The sequence below is a fragment of the Triplophysa rosa genome, linkage group LG17 (genome assembly GCF_024868665.1).
Source record: "Triplophysa rosa linkage group LG17, Trosa_1v2, whole genome shotgun sequence".
In the NCBI taxonomy this organism is placed as follows: Eukaryota; Metazoa; Chordata; class Actinopteri; order Cypriniformes; family Nemacheilidae; genus Triplophysa; species Triplophysa rosa.
The window spans coordinates 10,768,661-10,792,657 of NC_079906.1; the positions used below are offsets into that span (position 1 = coordinate 10,768,661).

Genomic DNA, 23,997 nt, shown 5'->3' on the forward strand with positions numbered 1-23,997 from the left:
AGTAAGCCATTCAGAGAATGATGTCCCAGGGAAATGTAAATGCTGTGGCTCTGGTGTTTTCAATGTTGCGGGAATATGTTTGTTTAACAATGGAAGACGAGAGGAGTGTTTGGAAAACCATTATTGCGATTTCTTTTGGCACTGCTAAAAGGTACACAGCTTATAAGAACGTTTCTCTATTAACTTGATACAATTTAGTGTGTTGTTCCAATTGACCCTTCGCCTGGAGTTTGATTGACAGGCAACCTGACCAATCATAACGCAGATAGTATTTTACCTCATAGACTGTCATATGATCTGCGCTGAAGGGCTGCATCTCATCAACACTGCCAGAATTTTATCTGAGGTAAAATTTGATCTTTATGGTCAGAAACCAATGGTGCTATCCAGATGTTATGTCGTTACAGCAAGCACTCTTTAGGCTACTCTTACAGTAGTGAACTAGCGCTAGTTAACTATAGGTTGACTTACTGACTGTGAAATTATAAATACATACTGATTTTCATTTTTTATGATGAGAATAGTGAATAGAAAGCTGCCCAGCTTTACAGGAACAGTGTTGCGCCTCAATGTAGTGATTCTTGATCGCAAGGTGATGCAGTGCTTTCAGTTTTATGATCTGTAGACTAGAGCTTTGATCTTTATTTTGTTTATATTGTTGCATATTGCAGACCTTCTTATTGCTTTTGGCTGAAAGTACAAGTCATTTTGTTCCAGAAATGATTATTTCACGATAATTATTCTTAAGTGCCGTGGGAGCACTTTGGCTGATGTCGGACATAGCAAAAGGGAGCGGGCTTTGCGAAGGGTCAATTACGACAGAATCCTCAGTTGACAGAAAAAGTATTTAAGTAATAGCTCATTTGAGGCAGTACATGGAAGGTGCATTACTACACATTACATCAGAAATTCATGGTATTTCATTACCATATAAATACTGCATGCTCTGTTCTTTCCACAAATATCTTAAAGCGGCAGCTATATTATTCATGTATGCATGCATGTACACTATATACGAATTAGCAAACAGGAAACAATTAAATAAAATGTTAAAAATTATGAGACCATTTCAAAATTATTTTACGTTTTTCTAAATTTACCATTTATAGGTATGTATTTAGGTAAAAAAATGATCCTGTGAACTACTAACAATGTTCCTCCCAAATTTCAAATAAAGTAAATAAAAATATTGTTTCTATTTGCATTTATTTGCAGAACATGAAAACTGGAGAAACCGGTGGAAATAACAGAAAAGATGCTTTGTATTTTCAGACCTCAAAGACTGCAAAGAAAACAAGTTCACATTCACTTTTAAGCAACGCAACAATAATATTTGTACATGTATTTAGGAAAAGTTCAAAAATGTGTCATGCTGTCAGTCTTTCACGCTGCTGTTGGATGGCTTTATGTTTGACTTTGTTTGAAACTCAATGGCCACAATACATCTAGAAATGAAATTCAATGGCCACAATACATCTAGAAATGCTGATTAAATGAAAATTTGGGATGGTTGGTCCCAAAATTTCGAGTTAGGTCTTCATTTACATTCTAGGTGCATTCCTGCAAACACACTTTCTAAACACACTTGGCCAAAGCTAAGAAAAAAAGAACTTCAAGCACACAATTACTTAATAATACAATTTGTGATCTTTGTAAAGATGATCGTAGAACGTCTTCTATGAAACAAAATTCCATCATATTAACCTGCTGTCATTGTAGCTTTAACGCATGAGGTTTGATCATAGTGTACAACATTTCCCTGGACACACGCAGGTCTTGCACATGTAGCACATCATTTACACCACAGCAATAGCTATTGTGTTGCAGAAGGTGCAATCACACACTCGACCTGTCGCTACAAGCAGAACATCTAGTGAACCAATGACTGGCCAATGCCGGTAATAGAATCTCCACAAGGGAAAGAAGGTCAATATCTATTAAAATGTTGGTGAAATACAGAACTAAGGCTGAGACAATATATAACACGATTCACACTAATTAGACATGTCCATGGCGATTCTGAACTGCAAAGGCTTCGATTTCGTTTTTCTATGCACAGCTCTTCTGTGAACTACGGCTCTTTGATCAGTAAGAAGTACTGCTCGATCTAAAATCACTACGAGATTGAGTCGTTTGTAACATGCACATAACACATCATCATTATAAATATACTTTATTATCATGAAAATACCTGAAAAGATTTTAAGAACAGCGACAGAATAAGACCATTGGCATTAAAAGTAAATCGTACTTCTTCTGTGTCCCATATTCGGAGTTTCTGCACGAGAGCGCCCTCTGGCTTTAGGATGTGCCGGCATTTAACAATAATTCATTGAGAAACTGAGCATAAGAATTGCACAATATACTGTATCGTCTCAGCCACACACGAATTTGTTTTTGCTATATTACCATTCAGACAATTTGATCCAAAAATTTAAAACAACAAAATCATAAATGTAGTACATCTTATGGCAGTAGTCATATGAAGCCATGTGACAGCCTGGGTGAGAGACACTTAAAGCGAAACACCACTCAAAAGTGAAAATTCTGTCTTCATTTACTCACCCTCAAGATATTCGAAATGTGTATAAACTTCTTTGTTCTGATGAACACAGAGAAAGATATTTGGAAGAATGCTTGTAACCAAACAGTTCTTGGACACCATTGACTACCAAAGTAGGAGCAACTGCTTTCAGGGTTTTTCTGGCATACAAAAAGTCCAATTTCGTGCTGCCTCAGTCTCTGGGCAAAATTGTGTCGGGTGTCTTAAATCAAATAAAAACAGCGTGCATTCAACAGACTGTGATTTTAACTGCAGTTGCAGCATTACGCCATAATGGAGGCGCTTTTTCGTTATCAGCACTAGTGAGGCGATGAAGAGTCGCAGTACAAGAGCTATTAAGAGCTGTATTAGCTGTTTTCATGGCTGTGCAGGTGAATATTGTTTCTTTTGCATTCAAGTATGTTCAATTTCTTAAAAAGGTTCCTTATATTAACCTGTTGTATATTATTGTAATGCTTTTGAGATGTGCAGTTGGCTCGATAAATCAGCGTACATCATACTGTACATATAGCGACTTCGCCAGTATGAACGCACATTGTGATCAGAACGACTCGAACCCGAAGACTCGAGAGGTGAACTAATCAATTCTCTTTCTGGCTCAGACTGCATTGGTTTAGCTTACGAAGCTGTCACGTCGTGAACGAAAGAGTCAAACCCGAGGACTTGTCAGATAAGAGGTGTGGTGAGCTAATCATAGACTAAAGACCCAGGTAAACAATGAATTAATCTTTTCTGTTTCTTATAGCATTATAGTTTTATATTGTTTGTAATGTGATCAACGTTTGCATAAGTAGTAGATATGTTAGGAAAGTAACATGTAACATTTTAATTATATTTAGCTAAAATGAACGAAATGACTCGAAAAAGATTCGTTCATTTTGCTGAACGAGACTCAAAGGTCCGAGTCCTTCCCATCACTAGAACGGTCCGTTCCCGTGATGATCCTGGTGGAATATCTCACTGCTATCAGCCAATCAGATTCGAGAACCAGAGAGAACTGATGTATAATATAGTACATCGCCACGTCACATCCTTTGACGTTGGCCAGATGACGATTTTAAACCCGGTAGGCAAAAATAGCGCAAAAAAGCAAGCTAGAAATGAACTAGTTTTCTCTACTGTAATAACTTACAGTTGCTAACATTGTTTTCTATGCTGTGCAACACAACCAACTTTACATCTAAATAAATGTTGTTTAGTGTTTCGTGGCTCTTTAAATGCTCCACATTCTCAGTTCTTCAGTATAAAAATTGCACTTCTGAAACAGTTTCTTTTTTGGCAAAACTCTAAAAAAAATTATTAAAAATAATATTATTATAATACAAAATGTTGTCACTGTCTGTTTAAAAATACCAGGGCCAGTATGTATAAAGCTACTAGGGATGCAACAATACAGCTCACCCACGGTTCAATACGTACCTCGGTTTCTGGTTCGGTTCGGTTCTGATGGCTTGGCACATTAAAGTGTATTTTCATTGTTCTATGCTTATGTGACAAGAACAGTAAAAAGTTAAGAAGAAAACAAACTATTTTACTGAAATTCTCTATTTAACTTGCCTTATTTTATTATCTTTAAGCAAAAATCAACTTGGTTTACTGTTCATCAACATGGCAATAAAATAAGCTTCTTGAAGAGGTTTTGCACATCAGAGTATTTAAAATAACGTAATGGAAAACTTGCGATTGCTGTAATGGAAGTAAACGTGCGGTGCGCGTAACATTGCAAACACCAGCGCTCAATAAGAAAGGCCAAAGATAAAAACAAGGTGCGCCACTGCCATTGCAATCAATTGGAAGAAATGCAACGCTCAATAGCTGCCTGGAGGCGCTCTTACTATGACGTAAATAGCTGTCCGAAAGGCCGCCGAGTGGCATGACTTTCATTAAATAGACTTTGGCATGATGCTGTAGACGCTCTTTCTGCATGTGCTGAGAGCAACGCGAACGTGCTGCTTTCGTATGCAGTGTAAAAATACATTCTTGATGTGCCAAATTCGGACATTATCCCATTAGTATGCCCAATGGGCATACAATAAAGCCAGCACGCGTCTGTTCGTCAGCAACTCAACCGCACATTGCTTGTCATGTTGCAGGCAGTCTCACTTCACCGCCCGACCACCACTCGCTATTAGATATTACTTGTGGGGATGCGTTCATCTATCTCAGCACACAGACATAGAGACAAACACGGACAGAGCCAGTTCACAGTGTAATTAAGCGCACAGAAATAATTTAAACGCAAAACCGGAATACTTAAGTCAAAGTTTAAAACTACTCTTAAGAGCATTTCTAAAAAGTTTTACACATATGGCCCCAGATGCCAAATGATACTTTCAGTGAGAGGACATTGAAGAACCCATGAAGAATAAAACAAAACTCTAAATATGGCAGTTTTTTTTAACTCTGTTGAAAAATTATTATGCACGCTTAACAACATCGCCTAGCAACAGGTGAAATGATCAGTGATTACCAATCCTTATCATTTAGTCAAAAAGCCCAAATGAGAAGTACAGCCAAAATAAGCATCACGGTGCAAACTGGCACAGTGCATATCAGCAGCTTAATGATGTAATTACTAAATTACCATGGAAACAGTGTGGTTTTGATGATCATTAGAATATAACATAATACCATCTCCATAATATCATATCTTGTTTTTCCAGACAAATACAGCATAAACAACTCCAAATCATTACCGTTCACCATGTGAACATTGGCCGAAACATGGCATGACCATTAACAGCATCAACATCTCATGCTAAAGGTCACGCAGAGGGGTCAGCATAAACTAATTATATTCCTGCCTCTCCAAACTCATTTACCCCAGTACAAAATCTGTCAACCTTTAAGACTAAGCTCCTGATGGAAGCCGGAACATTTCACCCACACTCAGAAATGACAATCAGCAGTCGAGCGATGATCTCATTTTCCCGACAAATTTGTGTGGCGGCACTAACATTTGGCTGCGACACTTCTGAAAACCGACAGAGAAGATAATCAAAATCGAAGGCGGCCAGTAAAGAGGAGAACAGATTCTGTCGCCATCGCCCTCTCCCAAAATTGAGGTCAGACCAAGTTGTATAAATTGTTGGTCTCTAACCTGAAAGGACACACTGTGTGGTATATCCAAACACATTCCACCCGCTTGCTCCTGATGCCATGATGATGATGTCACTCACGTATACACCCATCTAGTGTAGCGGATCGCAGGTAGGCGGCATAAAATGCAGTCCAATGCATTTTGTGATTGGATGTCTTAAAGAGACAGTACACCCAAAAATGAAACATTTTCCATTGTTTACTCACTCTAATGTTGTTCCAATCCCGTATGAATTTCTGTCTTATGCAAGACACAAAAGATGATATTTTGAAGAATTTTGTTAACCAAACAATACTGGCTCCCATTTGACTTCCTTTGTATGAACACAAAACCACAGAGACATTTCTCAAAACATCTTCTTTTGTGTTTCACATAAGTGAAATGAATAGATGATAAATAAATAAACACATTTTTTAGTTTTGGGCGAATACAGAATTAGAAAAAAAAGCAAACACATACAGTATAAGCAAACTGCATTTATAGTGGAAATGCCAATGGATTTAAGGCGGCACCAGAGGACCCTTGACTCACCTGTCAATCAACCATCATCCAGTTAGTCATTTCTGTATTTTTTTAGATTTGTGTTACATACCAGGTTTAAACATGGCCTCATTTACATTTCACAAGTTGTGAACTACCCGTGAAACCCAAACATCACTTTTGGCCTCTGCATGTCAACACCAAGCACGTCCGATACTGTGAAATTGCTATCGTTAAAGGGGTCATATGACACTGCTAAAACGAATATTATCTTTTTTTTATGTAATGCAATGTGTATACATGATTTAAGGTAAAAAAAACACTGTGTTTCCACATACGGTGCATGTTTGTATCTCCTCTTTGCCCCGCCTCTCTGAAATGTGCAGATTTTATACAAAGCTCATCGCTCTGAAAAGCGAGGTGTGCTATGATTGGCCAGTTAACCAGTGCGTAGTGATTGGTCGAATACTGCAAGCGTGTGACGTAAATGAAATGCCTCTTACCATACATGGAACATCAGGTTCCAAAGCAATTGTACTGACAGGCACGCTCACCTTACTTGCGTATACATTTGGGCGGTCTTAGTCAAATCATACCACGAACTGACGTAGATTTGTGGGGGTGTGGTTACACGAGGCGTTTCAGGCAGGTCTACGTGTCTAATACATGCATGGGCAACTTATAACACACCAAAGGCACAGAAAAACACGTATTTGTGCCATATGACCCCTTTAAAACGCTCAGGCAAGTTTCATGGCACAAGTTTCAAGGCTGACCAGACTTCTCCTATTGATAATTTATATCATCTGTCCTCTTTGTCAGCCGGGTTGTGAATGCACTCATAGTGCCCAATAAAGACGGACTAATTTACAGTGTAAGACAGAACACATAGAATGGAAACATGGCTCGACAAAAAAACCCCACACATGTTGATTTACAACAGAGGCAGATTTCCCTTTCCAAATTTATTAGCAAATAAATTCCCCTCATGTCACATATAACCACCCAAAACAAATTGCTTTCATCGGTGCGACGAGCAAAGCAAATCCATCATCTTGATATCAGGACTTGGACTCTTCAAAATCCTAAATTTTTGCGCCAACTTCAATTTCTCAAAAAACTTTTCGACAAAGACAGGAGGAAAAATTGGCACTAATTCCTCCTAATATGGTAAATTTATCAGCATTCAACAGAAGACGCTTGTTCTGTTTCGTTTCATTAGCCGAGAGAAAGATTACAAGCGAATTGCCCCCTGCATTGCTAAATGAATCATGAAACGCGGCACGTGACTGCGGTTTAAATTCAATCCCCACCTCCAGATGCAGATTTGCACAAGCGTGCGCTATTAAATTAGCTGGTGACAGGTGTTCCATGCATAGCATAAATGCGAAATAGCAGTTCTGGAGGTTTGAGGTACTATGGGCCTCGAAACTTGCAAGTTATCAATGGCAGAGCACCTGGCATGTCTCATTACAATACAACCACTGGAGAATATTACCAAGCTCCAGGAGCCTCTAAAGCGAGCAAACGTTTGTTGATTGCTGAACGAATGTGCGGAGTTCAGGACACACAACGTTGAGAATAAGCAGCATGGGTTTTATTATCACTCTACCTTTAAGCAGATTGATAACACTGAATCGAATCATTAAAAGACATCTGAAACAATCTCCCCAGTTTGTCTTCTAGCTTTTCATATTTGCTCCACCATTTCCGGTTAGCGTACGCAATGTTGGCGCACAGAGAGCAGTGATATCTATAGCTGTCAGCTCCACACCTATGTGCTTGGTGAGTTAATGTCACAGAACAAAGGGGTGGACTGGGAGAAAATCGATGGCATCACAAGAAATTGCGTCCCCCATGTGAATGTGTCCACAGGAATGAACTGTCTGGATTTATTGTCTTGTTGGCAGGAATGAATAGGCCTTTAAAAACTAAAATTTAATGTTTCAAATACTGAGAAAGCGTCACGTTTCTCTATAAAGCATCAGTATGCCTAATGGAATCCACATTTCATTTCATTTGACGCATTTTGTGACAGGTAAAATGTGTTAAACAGAGATGAGAGAATTTCTTGATATCAAGTATTTCTTTGTTGCTTTTGTTTATTATGCACTTTTACCCAATCTTCTCGAGGGGAACAAATCAGAATTTCATCATATCAAAGTACCAATAACAATAAAGATCTTAAATCTTGAAATCATATTTCAATTCACCACAATACTAGCAAAGCGTTGCAATAAGGTTAGTTAATGCACTAAAATAACAATAGACAATACTTTAACAGCATTCAGTTTCAATATGTACATTTTTCACAACTCATGATACTTATAATGACAAATTAAAGGGTTAGTCCACTTAAAAATGAAGATTCTGTCACCATTAGTCATTTCAACCCTGTATATGTTTCTTTCTTCTGCAGAACACAAAAGAAGATATTTTGAAGAACGTTTGTAACCAAACAACATTGGCCCCCATTAACTTCCATTGTATGAGCACAAAACCACTGAGACATTTCTCAGAATATCTTCTTTTGTGTTCCACAGAACAAAGAATAGGGCTATAGACTAACATTTGATAGAGGCGGCACCAGACTCGGGCATGAGGCAAGAAAAAAGAAACACTAACTACATCTAATCGCACGTGCATTTCTCAAACAACGCTTCGCCATGAAAGCTGCCTGCATTAATACATACTGTATGTTTGGCTTTTATCAATAGCGACTAGGGATGTAACGATTCACCATGAGCCGGTTGAAAATTGGCTGTGACGATTCAAATCGGTTGAGGTGTGAACTGAATCGCAATACATTTTTTGAACAGCAGGGGCCGCCATGTTCACTGCAAACCTAAACGTGGACATGCTGATATTTCTTAAATGCAAAAAAATCCAAGAAAAGCACAGACAGTATTAGTTTGTTTATATTAAAGAGACTTTTTCTATTATTAATTTGTTATAAAATTGCAGTTTAGTTTTGTTATTTGAAATAAAACAATTTTATTATACAAAGAAACAAGAAACATTTAAGAAATAATGCAAGGGAAGTTGTTCATTTCTAATTTGTTTCAACTCATTTTGTAAAAATAAATCGTGAGTAAATCGTGAATAAATCGCATCGTGAGATCAGAATCTTGAATCACATCGCATCGTGAGCTGAGTGAATCGTTACATCCATAATAGCGACTCACAAATAAAAAGTATTTAACGTTGTCTAACATTGTGTATTCTTTGCAGTATTGTTGGAAAGCTTTATACAATAATATAGTGCTTAAAGTTTAAACACCCTGTTGCAAATGTTGTTTCCTGCATTAGCTTCATACTGCATAAAATACAGGCAACATATTTCGTTATTGTTCCTGTTTGTACCTTAGCCATGGAAAATTTGCATTCTACAGGAGAAATATATTTGTTTTAGTTGCAAGAGTGAGCGCTTCACTTGTCTGCTCTGTCGGTCCTTCCGCTTCATCAATATAGCATTGAATACGACTCCCGCCCGTGCATTACGGCTTTGTGGAGTGGGGCACTAATAGATAAGCGAATGGCTGAAGGAGGGGAGGCGAAATAGAGTGACTGGATGCGTTGCTTATACAATATAATGTTTCTGCGGATTAAATTTATAATGCACAAAAATGATCTACTGATCAATTTGGCAGTCGCACCGGCAGGAAAAATAGTCGCAAAATGCGACCATTTGGTCGCAGTATAGAGCCCTGAAGAATCATACACAGGTTTAAAATGACATGGTATCATGACAGAAATGTTATTTTTGGATGAACCGTCCCTTTAACAAGTAATAGTACGTCGTCTATGGAGGACTAAACCTGCAAAAAATATAAATAAATGAATGTATAAATAAATAAATATATAAACGAATAAATGTAATAATATGAAAATAAATACAGGAATGAATGGTTTGATAAAACAAAATAATTCGTTTTAGCTATTATTGATCTTAGCTTTAACTTTTCTTTTCATTTTTTAAATTGATTTATTATTTTTTGTGTCCATTTTTAATTATTTTTAATTATTATTATTTTTTATTTTTAGATTATTTTATTTATCATTTCCTTTTATTTTTACATTTATTTATTTATACGTTTATTTATTTTTATATTTATTTATTATCGCATGTATTTATTTCCACTTTTATTTATTTATTCTTGTATTTATTCTTACTTTTCTGTGTCTTGTATGATAATTAGATGGGTTGGTCTTGCCTACTATTGGTTCAGCGTAGATTGAAGCGTTTGATCGATTACTCTTGACTTGTTTTGGACTAACGTCACGTCACTCACTGATCGTTTGCTTCGTGTATAACGTTTATGGCGTGCGCACAATTAGCTAGAGAGTTACAGCATTTAGCCAATGAAGTCGATAACCATGCATCAAATGACTATGTGTCATTCAGATTAGATGCACTTATTGATGATTTATTACAGATTGACGGCGAGATAAATGACAAAGTTCTCCCTCGGTTGTTAGCCTCTTTGCAGCACATTCAAAGTCTGTGCGAGTCAGAGGGTGCTATGCTATGGTGGCGTTACAGTTCAACTGGTGAAAATCATAAAGCACAAAATGTAATAAGGTTTAACTACACAGATGAGCTTGTAAACCGAAGTCGCAAGCTAACGCTTTGTCAAAGTGATAGTTATAAGCAGCCTTTCGGTTAGAAAAAGCGTAAAGATTTAATGTAACATGATGTAACATAATGTAAATGAATTGAGACATAGTGAACTTAAGTCACAAGTTAACACGGTAGTAATGAGCATCGTTCTTTCACTACAGGGGCCATCAAATGGAAACCATTCCTTCTAAAAAGACGTGGTTACTAAACGGTACTCGTAAACTACATTCCATAAGAGATAAATAACACAGAGGTCACAAGTTAAAACGGGCATATTCCCTTGATTCATCCAGCTGCATATTGTTGTGTGACATCTTGATATTATTGCAAAGATCCGCAGCAGCTAGCATTGCGAAATAGCTTAGTGTGATTGTTACCGTAGTGACACGCTGCCTCGCTTTATTGTATGGGTACGAATCCCGTGTCAAATCGCTTTATTTATTTTTTCACCTCGCTTCAGCCGTTACGGGCGATCATACCAATAATTTGCAATCTTAACAAGAATGTCAAAATCATGTAACAAGAAAGTCTGTGTTTATTAGACATCTTAATATCAAGTCGTCTTGTGCTTTCAGAATCGACGAATCTGCTGAGGTCGTTCATGCACCTCTTTGGCAGAGGACCTGTAACCGGAACTTGGTCACCACCTTAGCACCCCCTGACTCGCACAGATTTTGAAGAACTTTGTCATTTATCTCTCCGTCAATCTGTAATAAATCCTCAATAAATGCATCTAATCTGAATGACACATAGTCATTTGATGCATGGTTATCGACTTCATTGGCTAAATGCTGTAACTCTCTAGCTAATTGTGCGCACGCCATAAACGTTATACACGAAGCAAACGATCAGTGAGTGACGTGACGTTAGTCCAAAACAAGTCAAGAGTAATCGATCAAACGCTTCAATCTACGCTGAACCAATAGTAGGCAAGACCAACCCATCTAATTATCATACAAGACACAGAAAAGTAAGAATAAATACAAGAATAAATAAATAAAAGTGGAAATAAATACATGCGATAATAAATAAATATAAAAATAAATAAACGTATAAATAAATAAATGTAAAAATAAAAGGAAAGGATAAATAAAATAATCTAAAAATAAAAAATAATAATAATTAAAAATAATTAAAAATGGACACAAAAAATAATAAATCAATTTAAAAAATGAAAAGAAAAGTTAAAGCTAAGATCAATAATAGCTAAAACGAATTATTTTGTTTTATCAAACCATTCATTCCTGTATTTATTTTCATATTATTACATTTATTCGTTTATATATTTATTTATTTATTTATACATTCATTTATTTATAATTTTTGCAGGTTTAGTCCTCCATAGTCGTCTACATGCTGTGAACTGTTGGTTGATGATACCTTATGGCATTAACTTACACAAACAAATCAAAGCGTATTGTAAAGTGTTACCAAAATACTTAACCAGAAGCAGATAAAATTTGTTAACTGCGATCTGAACCTTTCTTGGATAAAAATAAAAAAAATCACTTATTGACAACATCTATAAAAATCAGGGTCTCCTAATCTTAACCCAATTCACAGTTTACAATATTGATTTATAATTCAAAGTGGTCAGGTTGGATTTTGTGGGGAATGTCATGTAGATTCGCCTTTGCATGGTTGCATCACGCCCATAATCAGAAAAAAGAAACTATTGCTAAGAGGCTGTTTACACAAAACTATTTATGCGTTTTTGGCTGTTCATTTACACGACAACAGCGTTTTAGGGGACTGAAAAGGCAAACTTTTAAAAACGGGTCTCAAAGTGCAAGTTATCGTTTCCGTGTAAACTCTGAGGCGGCGTTATCCAAAAACGATGACGTCATATATGGAAGCATATTTGTAGCAATTGTCAAATTGAAATGCAATTTGCAAAATGGCAATGCAGTATTTAAAATGACAATGCATTTATTCTTTAAATATACATTTAAAATAACATATGTGCAACATTAGGTGCAAAATGAAAATGAAAATTCAATAACACAATTGACATTTGTCCGTTCCTACACTACTTTTAATATGTATTTTGAAATGCATATTTTAACACTCTTTAAGTTGCAAAATTAAAATTAAAATGCATTCCCCGGATTGAGTATGTGTTTAAGATAGCCAAGCAAAACTGTAGCAAAATGAAAATTCTAATGTCATTTTCCCTAAATGCATTAACATTCACGGGTCGAACATATTTGGATTGCATTTTCATTACACAGCGCGCCGAGTGTTGCAAAATTCAATGTGGACTTGAGAATGCATTTCGAGCTGGCCACGCCCCCTCCCCGATACAGCGTCATTGTGTGAAGGCGGAGCCAGGTGTACGTGCGTTGATGTGAGGCTGCAGACAGACAGAGCTGATAAAAGCAATAAATCGCATGCACACGAATTAGAGCACAAAGACAGAAATGGAAACGGAAACGTTGCGCCACAAAAACAGTTTCTGAATTATTATGTTAAGATATTGACTAAGAAAACAACAAAAACTGAATGTGTTGATGATGAAAACGTGTATGGGCAAGCGATTTAACGCTTTTATCAGCTCTGTCTGCAGCCTCACATCAACGCACGTACACCTGGCTCCGCCCTCACACAATGACGCTGTATCAGGGAGGGGGCGTGGCCAGCTCGAAATGCATTCTCAAATCCACATTGAATTTTGCAACACTCGGCGCGCTGTATGAAAATGCAATCCAAACTTCCAAAATGCAATCCAAATCCATGTTCAACCCGTGAATGTTAATGCATTTAGGGAAAATAACATTAGAATTTTCATTTTGCTACAGTTGTGCTTGGCTATCTTAAACACATATACTCAATCCGGGGAATGCATTTTAATTTTGCAACTTAAAGAGCGTTATGATATGCATTTCAAAATACATATTAAAAGTAGTGTAGGAACAGACAAATGTCAATTGTGTTATAGAATTTTCATTTTCATTTTGCACCTAATGTTGCACATATGTTATTTTAAATGTATATTTAAAGACATAAATGCATTGTCATTTTAAATACTGCATGCCATTTTTCAAATTGCATTTCAATTTGATAATTGCTACAAATATGCTTCCATAGTCATACGCATGCCTATTACGCGTCGAGTCTGTAGGCATGGGCGAGTATTCCCAAAACAATAATGGCGGCTTCCATGCTGCATGTTTGTGCTATGTGATCATTTCTCCAGCAAAAAGTAGATTTACTGCACCACTACAACCAGCGGAGACATTGTATTTATATACACAAACTGTAGACACACATACACACCGACAAATTGTATTAAAAGCACTTTTAGCTTAAAACAGGGTTTGCGTATGTGCGCAGGCAACATCGCCATCCACTGGCATGGCATGCATAATACATCGTTCTTGTTAGTTTTCCCAGATCCATGCAGATCGTTTTGATAATGCTGTCGTGTGCGCGTGAAACTTTTCAAAAACGCAAATGAAAAACGTTTCTATTTTTCATCGCGTAAACGTACTCTAAGTCTACGTCTTTTTCTGGCTAGTTAATGGCCATTTGGGCTGGTTTTATTATGTAAATTTGCCAACCCAGATTTGTGCAGAGGAGCATTGCCAAGGCACAACCCATGTAAAGAAAACTCCGCAAGTAACCTGCAATTCTTTGTGCAAAAGTTATGGGCAGCCATTCAAATACTGAAGTCATTTCATTCTATATAACCTCAACCAATGACATACTTCTCTATACTGCACTTTAAACGGCGTATTAAACTAGCATACATACTTTATCACAAACATTAACACAGCCAAAATAAAATGACACAACAGAGAGCACTAGTTTGAACCTACAATAATCACATTTGTACACATTATTTCCTGATTTCAGAACTCCAGGCACATTCATACATGTAGATGGCCCAAAATGTGTCACTGCACTTGTGTGCTCGAGCGCACTCCTGCTGTGAATTACTGAGTCATGGATTTCCTCTTTGAAAACATCAAGGCTAATCTGGCACCGCCAGCAAAACTTGTGCCTACACAATAAAATCTGATTTGTTTATGACGAGAGCTGATAACTACAGAGCACATACAGATATGTCATTCAGTCTGGTTACCCTGCCAACACTTTATGGACTGTAATCCCATTTTTAACCTGGATTTCCTTATGGGAGGGTATGTGAAGACCTGTGCAACAGATTGTAGGGAAAATGTCAAAGAAAACGCAATATATTTACCCAAGAAGTCAAAACTCATAACTCTTTCAACAACTTTTCAATCGATCAAGAAGTTTCTCTAAGATCCCTAAAGTTTTTTTCTCTGGAACTCTGTCACAACACATGTGAAATATTTCTCACAAAAAAAGTGAAGAACAAAATCAGGATGGGATGTTTTTCTGACAGGTGCAGTTGTAGCTGAGACAGACACTAGCTCCTGCTGTGTCTGATATTGCACACAATAACCAGCCAGATATGTCAAAAACATAAAAAAGAGTAAATAATACTGTCGAAAGGACAAAATATGCCTATATATTATTAACAAGAATGCAAAACATCATTGCCAGCAAGAAAAGTTTTGTGGCATAAAACTGTTTCTGAGCACTTCAACAATCTGCCACTATATACTCATAGAAAGAATACTCATTCTTTCTTCATGAGAGAAAAGGGTTCTTGCATTAACATGAAGTGATAAAGCACTTGTCAGAAGTTGAAGTCTTCTCAAAGTGTCCTGCAACACAGAGGTTCAGGTGTGTCGTCTCTCAGTTCAGAGACAATCGGAGCGTAAAGCGTAGAAATGTAGAGATATATGATGCAGCTCAAAAAAGTCAAAACATCTGCTGATATTTCACACAGGAGTGCTCATAGATCTCCCGGGATGCTCAGTGAACTGGGGCAGATGGTGTGCATGTGGGCAGATAAACAGTGCCTCCTAGAGGCAGATGATGGTATGGCCTGGGTAAAAAAAAGGAATGAGAGATTGGAAGACCATTGAAAATGACTTAAGCTTTTCTTAAACCGGGGAGGAGGGAAAAGAGGACAAGAATAAAAAAGTACCAGCCTAAAGGAGAATATTTATCTTTCTATAGACTGATTTCAGGCCGCCGCCATGTTGAAATCGAAAGCGAGGTGGACAGATAAAACCAGAAAAACGGATAGACTGCAAACAAAGGTCTTAAAGGGACAGTTCACCAAAAATGAAACTTCTGTCATCCTTTACTCACCCTCATTTCAAACCTGCATGACTTTCTTCCTTGTGCAAAACAATGACATGAAAAGAGAAAATTTTCATTTTGGCTTATCTATTACTTTAAACAAATTTGAAAAATCTTTTATCTCAGACTTCTGGACCAACATTCTGTCGTATATTTGTGTAAGGGCAGTTAACTCTTGACTTGTCATTGGCAAACAATTTTCTACACTGTGCTAGTTGCACGTCTCTTGTTGTAGAATCTCTTTTTTACATTCTAACATATTTACATTTATATAACTGTAAGTAGGCCAATCACAAGATCTTATTTTCACACCACCAAAATAATTTACGATAATGATATTATCATGATATCTATTGAAATAAATTTTTAAGAAATAAAGGACACTATCATATTCATATTTTGCTTGTTTTGTTTTACATTTGGTCAATGAATCGCACTCAAGATACAAATGTAGTAAGGCCGAAAGAGAATCTGTAACCATTGTAACTTAAAGGAACAGTTCACCCAAAAATGAAAATTCTGTCATCATTTACTCCCCCATGAGTTGTTCCAAATCTGTATACATTTCTTTGTTCTGATGAACACAGAGAAAGATATTTGGAAGAATGCTTGGAACCAAACAGTTCTTGGCCACCACTGACTACCATAGGAAAAATGACAGTGATAATCAAAAGTGCCCCAGAACTGTTTGCTTTCCTACATTCTTCAAAATATCTTATTTTGTGTTCAACAGAACAACAATGGTAGTCAATGGTGGCCAAGAACTGTGTGGTTACAAGCATTCTTCCAAATATCTTTCTCTGTGTTCAACCAAACAAAGACATTTATACAGGTTTGGAACAACTCGATGGTGAGTAAATGAAGAGAATTTTAATTTTGGGGTGAAAATTTTGAATGGATGCTGATTAGTATCATGGTTTTAGTCAATACCACATCCTATTATCAACAGTATATTGTGACACCCATAACTGTAAGAACACATGTCAAGCAGGAAATGACATCAGAAGCTCTACTCACATCCTGAAAGAGTCTCCTGTCCGCAGCGAGCCGTTTTGAGGCCAAAGTTTTGGTGACGTGGTAGAAGGTAAGAAGTGCTCTGTGCTGCTGGAGGCTGTCCTGAACCTTCACAGACTCCAGCAAAATAGGGATCAGCTCGGGCCACTGCCGTGGACAGTCCAGACGTGCCACTTTAGCGATCAGCACCGCTATCTGTGTGGCGATCTGCAACACGAGACATGGCAACATTTCAACAAATGCCATTTTAAGGCCAAGCAGCAGGTTTTTCAGCCACCTGTGAATACATCAATCCTCTTTTACATGGGAACTGAATAAATACTCAAGTAATTCAGTGCAGTCCTACTTTCCTTTGGGCATTTGACTCGCTTTCAAATGTTTATGAGATTTTAATTGACCGTTTTAATGAAATGAATTAGCCCAATTCCCATAAATGCAGAAGAGCTATCGCCATTAAATAAAACACACCGGCGCAGCAGTTAAATCATTTTTTTGACATTGTCGAATTCATGCGGAAGGGCACTCGCATATTTAACATATTTCTTGTAACATGATGCAGTTTCATAACATTCAATTGGATCAGGGGAAGCTGTATGTAATAAAGAAAAACTGAAAAGGTAATTCCAGGGTAATAAAAGTGGTTGTATGTGCATAAGGCAATAATCTGAAACATCATCCCAGCTAACCACAAACATATTGTATTTTGAAACTAATATAAGATATCAGTATCACAAATAATTAAAGAGGTATTCTCGATACGTCAGAAAGTCAGTAAAACCTTCCTTACACAGGTCATAAATGAGCAGAGGAAAAATGAGCAGAAACCTGCAAGCTTACTTTCATTTGAATCATTGTTATATTTTATTCAAACATATACTGATTTAGTATATTTCCATAACGGATTCCATACCGTTTTATTTACAATTTTGGAAATAATAGGACAGCGATTGTGTACTACATCTACCTCATTCACTAACGCATGCAAATCTCTAGATATTTGTGCTGTGTCAGCCATCTTCCATAATGAGAAACCACATTAAAGCATACAATTAATTTTGTGACATTATGCCAAAACATGTTTTGAGCACAGTCATTACGCTCCTTAACTAACCCCACTAACCATCTTGTGGAACACAGAATCAAATGATGCAAGAACCAATAAGACAAAATAATGACTAGAAGTAAAAAGTAACTGTAAATGTATACAAGTTCAATATGTGATAAACATTTCCTGTTTGTTCATATAGCTGCCTATGTGTGTGAACCGATCATTAACCTTTCGACATTTACTTTACTATGAATAAATATTACATTATTCATTCTCCACATTCGCTAAAAATCTATACCACCAATAACACAATAACACTTTTACATTCTCTTCAAGTATGTAGTTTAATCACCCGTACAGGTTTCCCAAATTTTTTGGCCAATACATTTTTATCACTTGTCCATTATTGTCACAATCATTGGAGAATACTGGATAAGGATTTTATAGACGGTTTCATCGGACGCACACTCCTGGCCCAAAGTTAACTTCCGCTCAGTTTTTGGTTATAAAATAATTGATTTTACAGTTAATTAATATTAATATTTTATTGTATGTCAATTGTATTAAATTAAAACTACTCAACAGTTATTTATTCTTCGCGGAGGTCTACAGGAGAATTGCATTAAAGTGATGTCATCATTTACTAACCCTCTTGACATTTCAAACCTGTATGACTTTCTTCTGCAATCCCCACTCAAAAAATGATAATATGAAGAACGTTAGAAACCAAAAACCATTGGTCCCCACTGACTTTTTGTCAGAACATTGTATGGACACAAAACCAATGTAAGTCAATGGGGACCGACAATGTCCGCTTGCCAACATTCTTAAAAATATCTTCTTTTGTGTTCTGCAGAACAATGTCATACAGGTTTTGAAATACGCAAATGATGACAGAATATTTAGTTTTGGGTGAACTATCTCTTTAATGACAAAAATAACCTAAGACCATTCCCAGACTGGAAAACACAATTTAAGCATGCCTGATATTTACAGGGTTTTCAGCACCAAACAGATATATAAATAGGTTTTATATACCCGTATCAATTAAAAATAATCCATGTTATTAAAGCTGAAAAGAGCAGATGTGGATTTAAATCCATGGATGGCATTTCTCTTTATCTTTATGGCTTTTCCTATAATGATCAAACATTAATAAAATACTCAAGGGCTGAATTACTGCACTGTATAGCCCAAGAATCAATGTCTCCAGCACAGCTCCACAACACATTACAGCAGACTGTCCTTAAGTGCTCTTCCACTCAACTTCCATTGATCTTCACCAGAATCACAGATTAACCGCTCACCTCCTAAACAGGAGAGCTTACTGGTGCTCAATCATGACTGATGGTTCTTTTTACCGAGTCTGATTATAAACAAAGGGTAGAGGAGAGCATGTGGTAAAGGATGTGGGGAATAATCCTGATTGTGCAACCTTGTATCTTCACTGACCTGGTTGACTGGTTCATTAAAATTGGTGATGAGACCTGCGCGGAGAGATGACTTCTCTTCCTCTGACAGGGCGCTAAGGAGAGAAAGTGCAGTGTAAGTTATCGACATACATTTCAGCATTCCTAAAGAGCTGGAACACTTAAGACACACTTAAAAATGTATGAATGACCTCGCATTAATTGTTAAAACATCAAATGAGTCGCATTTGTTTAATAGAAGAACAAATTAAGTTTAATTAAAACGATACATATTCCCGTTAAAATTAAGGTTTGGACAGCTTGTGGCAAATGTCAGGAGAATGGTTAATGATAAAAAAAAATCTCTGGTGGCTTGCTAACTAACCAGAACAGAAGAGTTTCCGACTGTGAATTAAAGTGGGAAAACAAGCTCAAATTAAACAGACGTTCAGGTGACAGAATCACTAAAGTCAGAATCTGAATTGGTTGGTCTGTCGACGCCGAGGGCTGGAGGAGAAAATTAAAGAACTAAACAAAATGGTTCTCAAGAAAGAGGACTACTGAGCTACTGTCCCTTCAACAATACCCAAGAAACCCTTCACTGGAGTCAATGGGGGCTAGTGCTGTTTCTTAAAAATATCTTCTTTTGTGTTCTGCACAAGATGGAGTCAAACCGGTTTGAAAAGACGTGAGCTCTAGTGTTTCTTTAAAATTTAGTTTCATAGGTTTGACTGTTTAAGTAGTTCAGGAAGCTCTGTAAGACGCCATGTGGTGTGTCAAGACAAAGCGCTGGGAATGTGAAAGCACAGCAGTCACATCGTGCGCAGACCTAGTGCCTTAAAAGTATTAGTCACCTCTCTCCAATTTTGTTCAAAATATGGGGAAAACAGAAACGCGAAGAAAGCAAGTACAAATCTTAAAGAACATAAAAAAAGCTGAAAAGCAGCCTTAAAATGCAAATGTTTATAATGGCAGGTTTTCCCACTGCAGCTCCAATTTTCACTAAATTAGTCACGTCGATAATGCCGAAAGTCATCTGTGCGAAATACATGACAAAAATTCTCACTGATGTGCTTAATGGGCCATTGTTAGCTGCTAGTTTCTTGAGACTCTGATGGCCTGCTTTGACACAAATGTGATAATGGTTCTAAGTGGGCGAAGAAGACATCTGAACAGTCACGCTCATCTCGGAGTTAAAGTATCAGTCCTGATAGAAAAGCCCAGAAAGCGACCAAGAATCAGATATACTTACTGAGGTGCGACTCGTCGCCAGTAGCGATCGATACCGTTCTTGAAATACAGGACAGCTAGCCATCTCACGTTGACGTCCAACAAGTGATTATTGAAGATGCTCTATAGCAGACCAAAGAAAAAGAGAAAAGTGTAACTTTAAACCATCAAACTTTGAGATGAAGTGAAAAAGTTACAATTCTTTTACTTTAATCGGAAACAGTGACAGGTCAGCATATGGGTAGTTGCCAAATATACCGTACATCAGCAAAAGTTTTGAAAACAAACTATATTTATATTTGTTAAGAGATGGATTTCTCCACCAATACTGATAACCGATTATTCCGAGTGATATCTGCCGATGACGATAGCAATTACTTGCATAAACTAAATTCTAAAGATTTAATTAATATTTCTTAACTTTCTGATTTCTAAAAATTAAGCATCCTGCCTCAAGAATAAACTGAATTAAGTTGAGGCACTAAAATATTAACTTGACCCACTGTTTGCAAGTATAAGTGGTATTAATGTGATTTAAATTGAAATGTGTTTCTGTTCCATAAAACAGGTCTGAAGTGGTGAATTAGGGTGAATATTACAATGCAATAAAGCCCAATGGCATTTAAGAGTACAAATTGTAGTAAGCATATACTTAATAACTGTTTTAATTATGAGGGGGTCCTTGGAAAAAAAATTGCTGTAAGGGGTCCCTGCCCCAAAAAGTTTGAGAACCCCTGTTATATAGCAACATAAAAAAGAAACAAATAATAATAAAATGACAAAAGCAATAAAAAATGAGAAAAAAAACATAACAAAATTGCTAATAGTTAAAATAAAATAAAATTATTATAAATAAAATAATTAATTAAAAATATATTTTAAACAAAGGCAAAAAAATAAAAATAAATGGTAATTCAAAATATGAATAAGAATACAATAAACTGAAAACTAATTCTGCAGCATATTCAATTAAACTTAAAAATATTTATTTTTGTTTGATTTTTGCAATTCCAGGTTGCACCACTAGTGGCTGAAAAATCTGTCACCTTTAAAAACAGATATAGATAGATAATATATTGTATAAAATGATACACAGATACGATACCGTGGAACCAAAACATGATGATTTTAGCATTCCGGGGGGTCAGGTAAAGCTACCTCTGAAGTTATTGACACGAAACACCAACACTCTCAATAATTCAAGTTTTAGGGCTTAACCCACCAAGATAAGTCTGGAATGAGAGTGGAGGATCACATCAAACTAATGCTCATTGATAAATATGTAGTAGCAGATGTGTTCAAGAGAGACTGTCTCAGCCAGGCTATGACGTATGGCCACAGTTAGGGCTGCTCGATTATGACAAAAATCATGATCACGATTATGTTGGCCAATATTGAGATCCCGATTATTTAACACGATTACTCGTTAACTTTTAAAACAACATAGAAAAATGAAAACTTGGCTTTTAAACTGTGAATTCAACTGCAAAATAAATGTAAAGAAACAGCACAGCTGAAACACTGTAAAGGAAAAGGGTGCACTGTGGATTTATACCACAAGAAAAGAGAGGATCCTTGCTAAATGGAATGCAGCACAATAATCGTTTTGCCTCGATTATTTTGTTTTTGTAATTGTTGAAGCCAAAATTGACGATTACGATTAATTTTCGATTAATTGCACAGCCCTAGCCACAGTACTCCAAAATCCCCACGCTCCGCTGCTCAGAGACCAGGGCTCATTCCACAGATACGAGTCTAGTTCTACACAGAGACACATTTCCTATTTGAGACGATGAGCACAAGGTAATGAATAACCAAGCACAACAGTCTCAGGAAAAACTGTCAGTTGTGTTGAAAAACGCACCATTTCCCTGCTTGCTGACACAAACGGCTGCTCATTGCTTTTGAAATGTGACCGGCAAACGTCATATTAACAGAAAGCTGGCAAGTAACGATTCGCATTCCTGCCTCTCTGTAATTCACCTCAAGGTCGGCAAAAGAACCATTTGGGTAGAGGAACGTGCTAAACGTGACACCATACAAACCAGGCTGATTTCTCAGGATGACAGACCGAGTGACAGCAGGTTGGCTAGAATACAAAAAGATAAGAGGCTGACGGAACGTGAAAGACATTCTTATAGCGCGTGTCTGATGCAGTCTAACTTGACGCCTGGAGAAATCTCAGGAGGAACACTCTGCTGATACGTGGGATTGTGCTCCTTTACAATCCTATTTCATGCTAAACTTCAATAAAGAAGGACTACGTGCCAAGTTTGAGGTCTTAAAGGATTTGTGAGGACATATAGCATCACATCCGGTGCTGTATGACAACACAAGCACAGCTGAGTCTCTGGTGAAGGGCCTGAGGTTTAATAAACAACACATTTTGGGTTTAAAGAGTGTGAGTCAAAAAACAACAGGAAATTGTAAACAAATTGCGTGTTTTTGTATATTTGAATAAAACCCTTACTCCCTAATATGCTGTAGTTGCTTTTTGCCAAATAATTTAGTTCAATAAATACAGTGCATGCTGTACCGTACACCTAAGAACTACGGTGGCTGACACAGGACTAAGATGTTGTCACGATTTCGCTTCTTTGCCGAAGGAGACAGCGTATTTACGAAACGTGCTCTGTAGAGCAGTTTGTCCGTTTAGGGCCACTGTAGAAACAACATGGTGAATTCCATGTAAGGGGACCCGCACTGTATGTAGATAGAAATAGCTCATTCTAATGTAATAAAAACATAACGCTTCATTATGTAAGCTCTTTATACACCTCTGAAGACATATTTATTCATATTATACTGCATTTCTGTCAATAGATCCTCCAAAAAACACATTGGACCTTTAAATTATGGATAAACCCATTGTCCCATCTGCCAAGGAATAAAATATGAAATTGAAATGTTTCTGAAAATAATTTGGATCCCATAAGCCGAAACAATACCCTCCTGGACCACTTACAGCAGCGCTGTTCAGCTTGTCAACACAGGCATTGCTTGCTGTCGCTTGTAACTGTCACATACTTCATCTTTCTGAAAGGCTCAATTTCTTATTTCGTCATAAAAGTACTCATAAATAAAACATTGGCAGGACATGAATTGCAAAATGAATCAGGGTGGCTGATGGCCATCTGGCGAGCACACCGGCCCATAGCTCAGGTGGATCGCCTCTCACTGCAGGGCACAAAACAGCCTTCATAAAATCACACACAATGTCAATCTCCTAATGAAACTGACCGAACCCAGGACATTTTTGAAAAACATATTTTTCTTCCTTCTGTTCTTCTAACCCTCAGTGGGAATGTGCAGGTTTGAAACAGAAGATGGATGCAATGGCTAATCTTGCATGTC

At 37.1% G+C, this 23,997-nt stretch overlaps 1 protein-coding gene across 2 annotated transcripts in view; it reads right to left on the minus strand.

The window, feature by feature from the left end:
• Nucleotides 1-23,997, minus strand: part of ipo11 (importin 11) — a 148,136-nt gene that overhangs the window by 119,397 nt on the left and 4,742 nt on the right. Inside the window, exons 3-5 of one of the 2 annotated variants that reach the window (XM_057356365.1) lie at nt 20,666-20,766; nt 19,457-19,529; nt 16,960-17,163 (exon numbers count right to left, since the gene is read on the minus strand). In XM_057356365.1, coding sequence (XP_057212348.1) covers nt 16,960-17,163; nt 19,457-19,529; nt 20,666-20,766 — 378 coding nt within the window. Of the gene's footprint in view, nt 1-5,663; nt 5,761-16,959; nt 17,164-19,456; nt 19,530-20,665; nt 20,767-23,997 lie in introns of those variants that run through there. The other variant, XM_057356366.1, reaches the window with a different exon arrangement.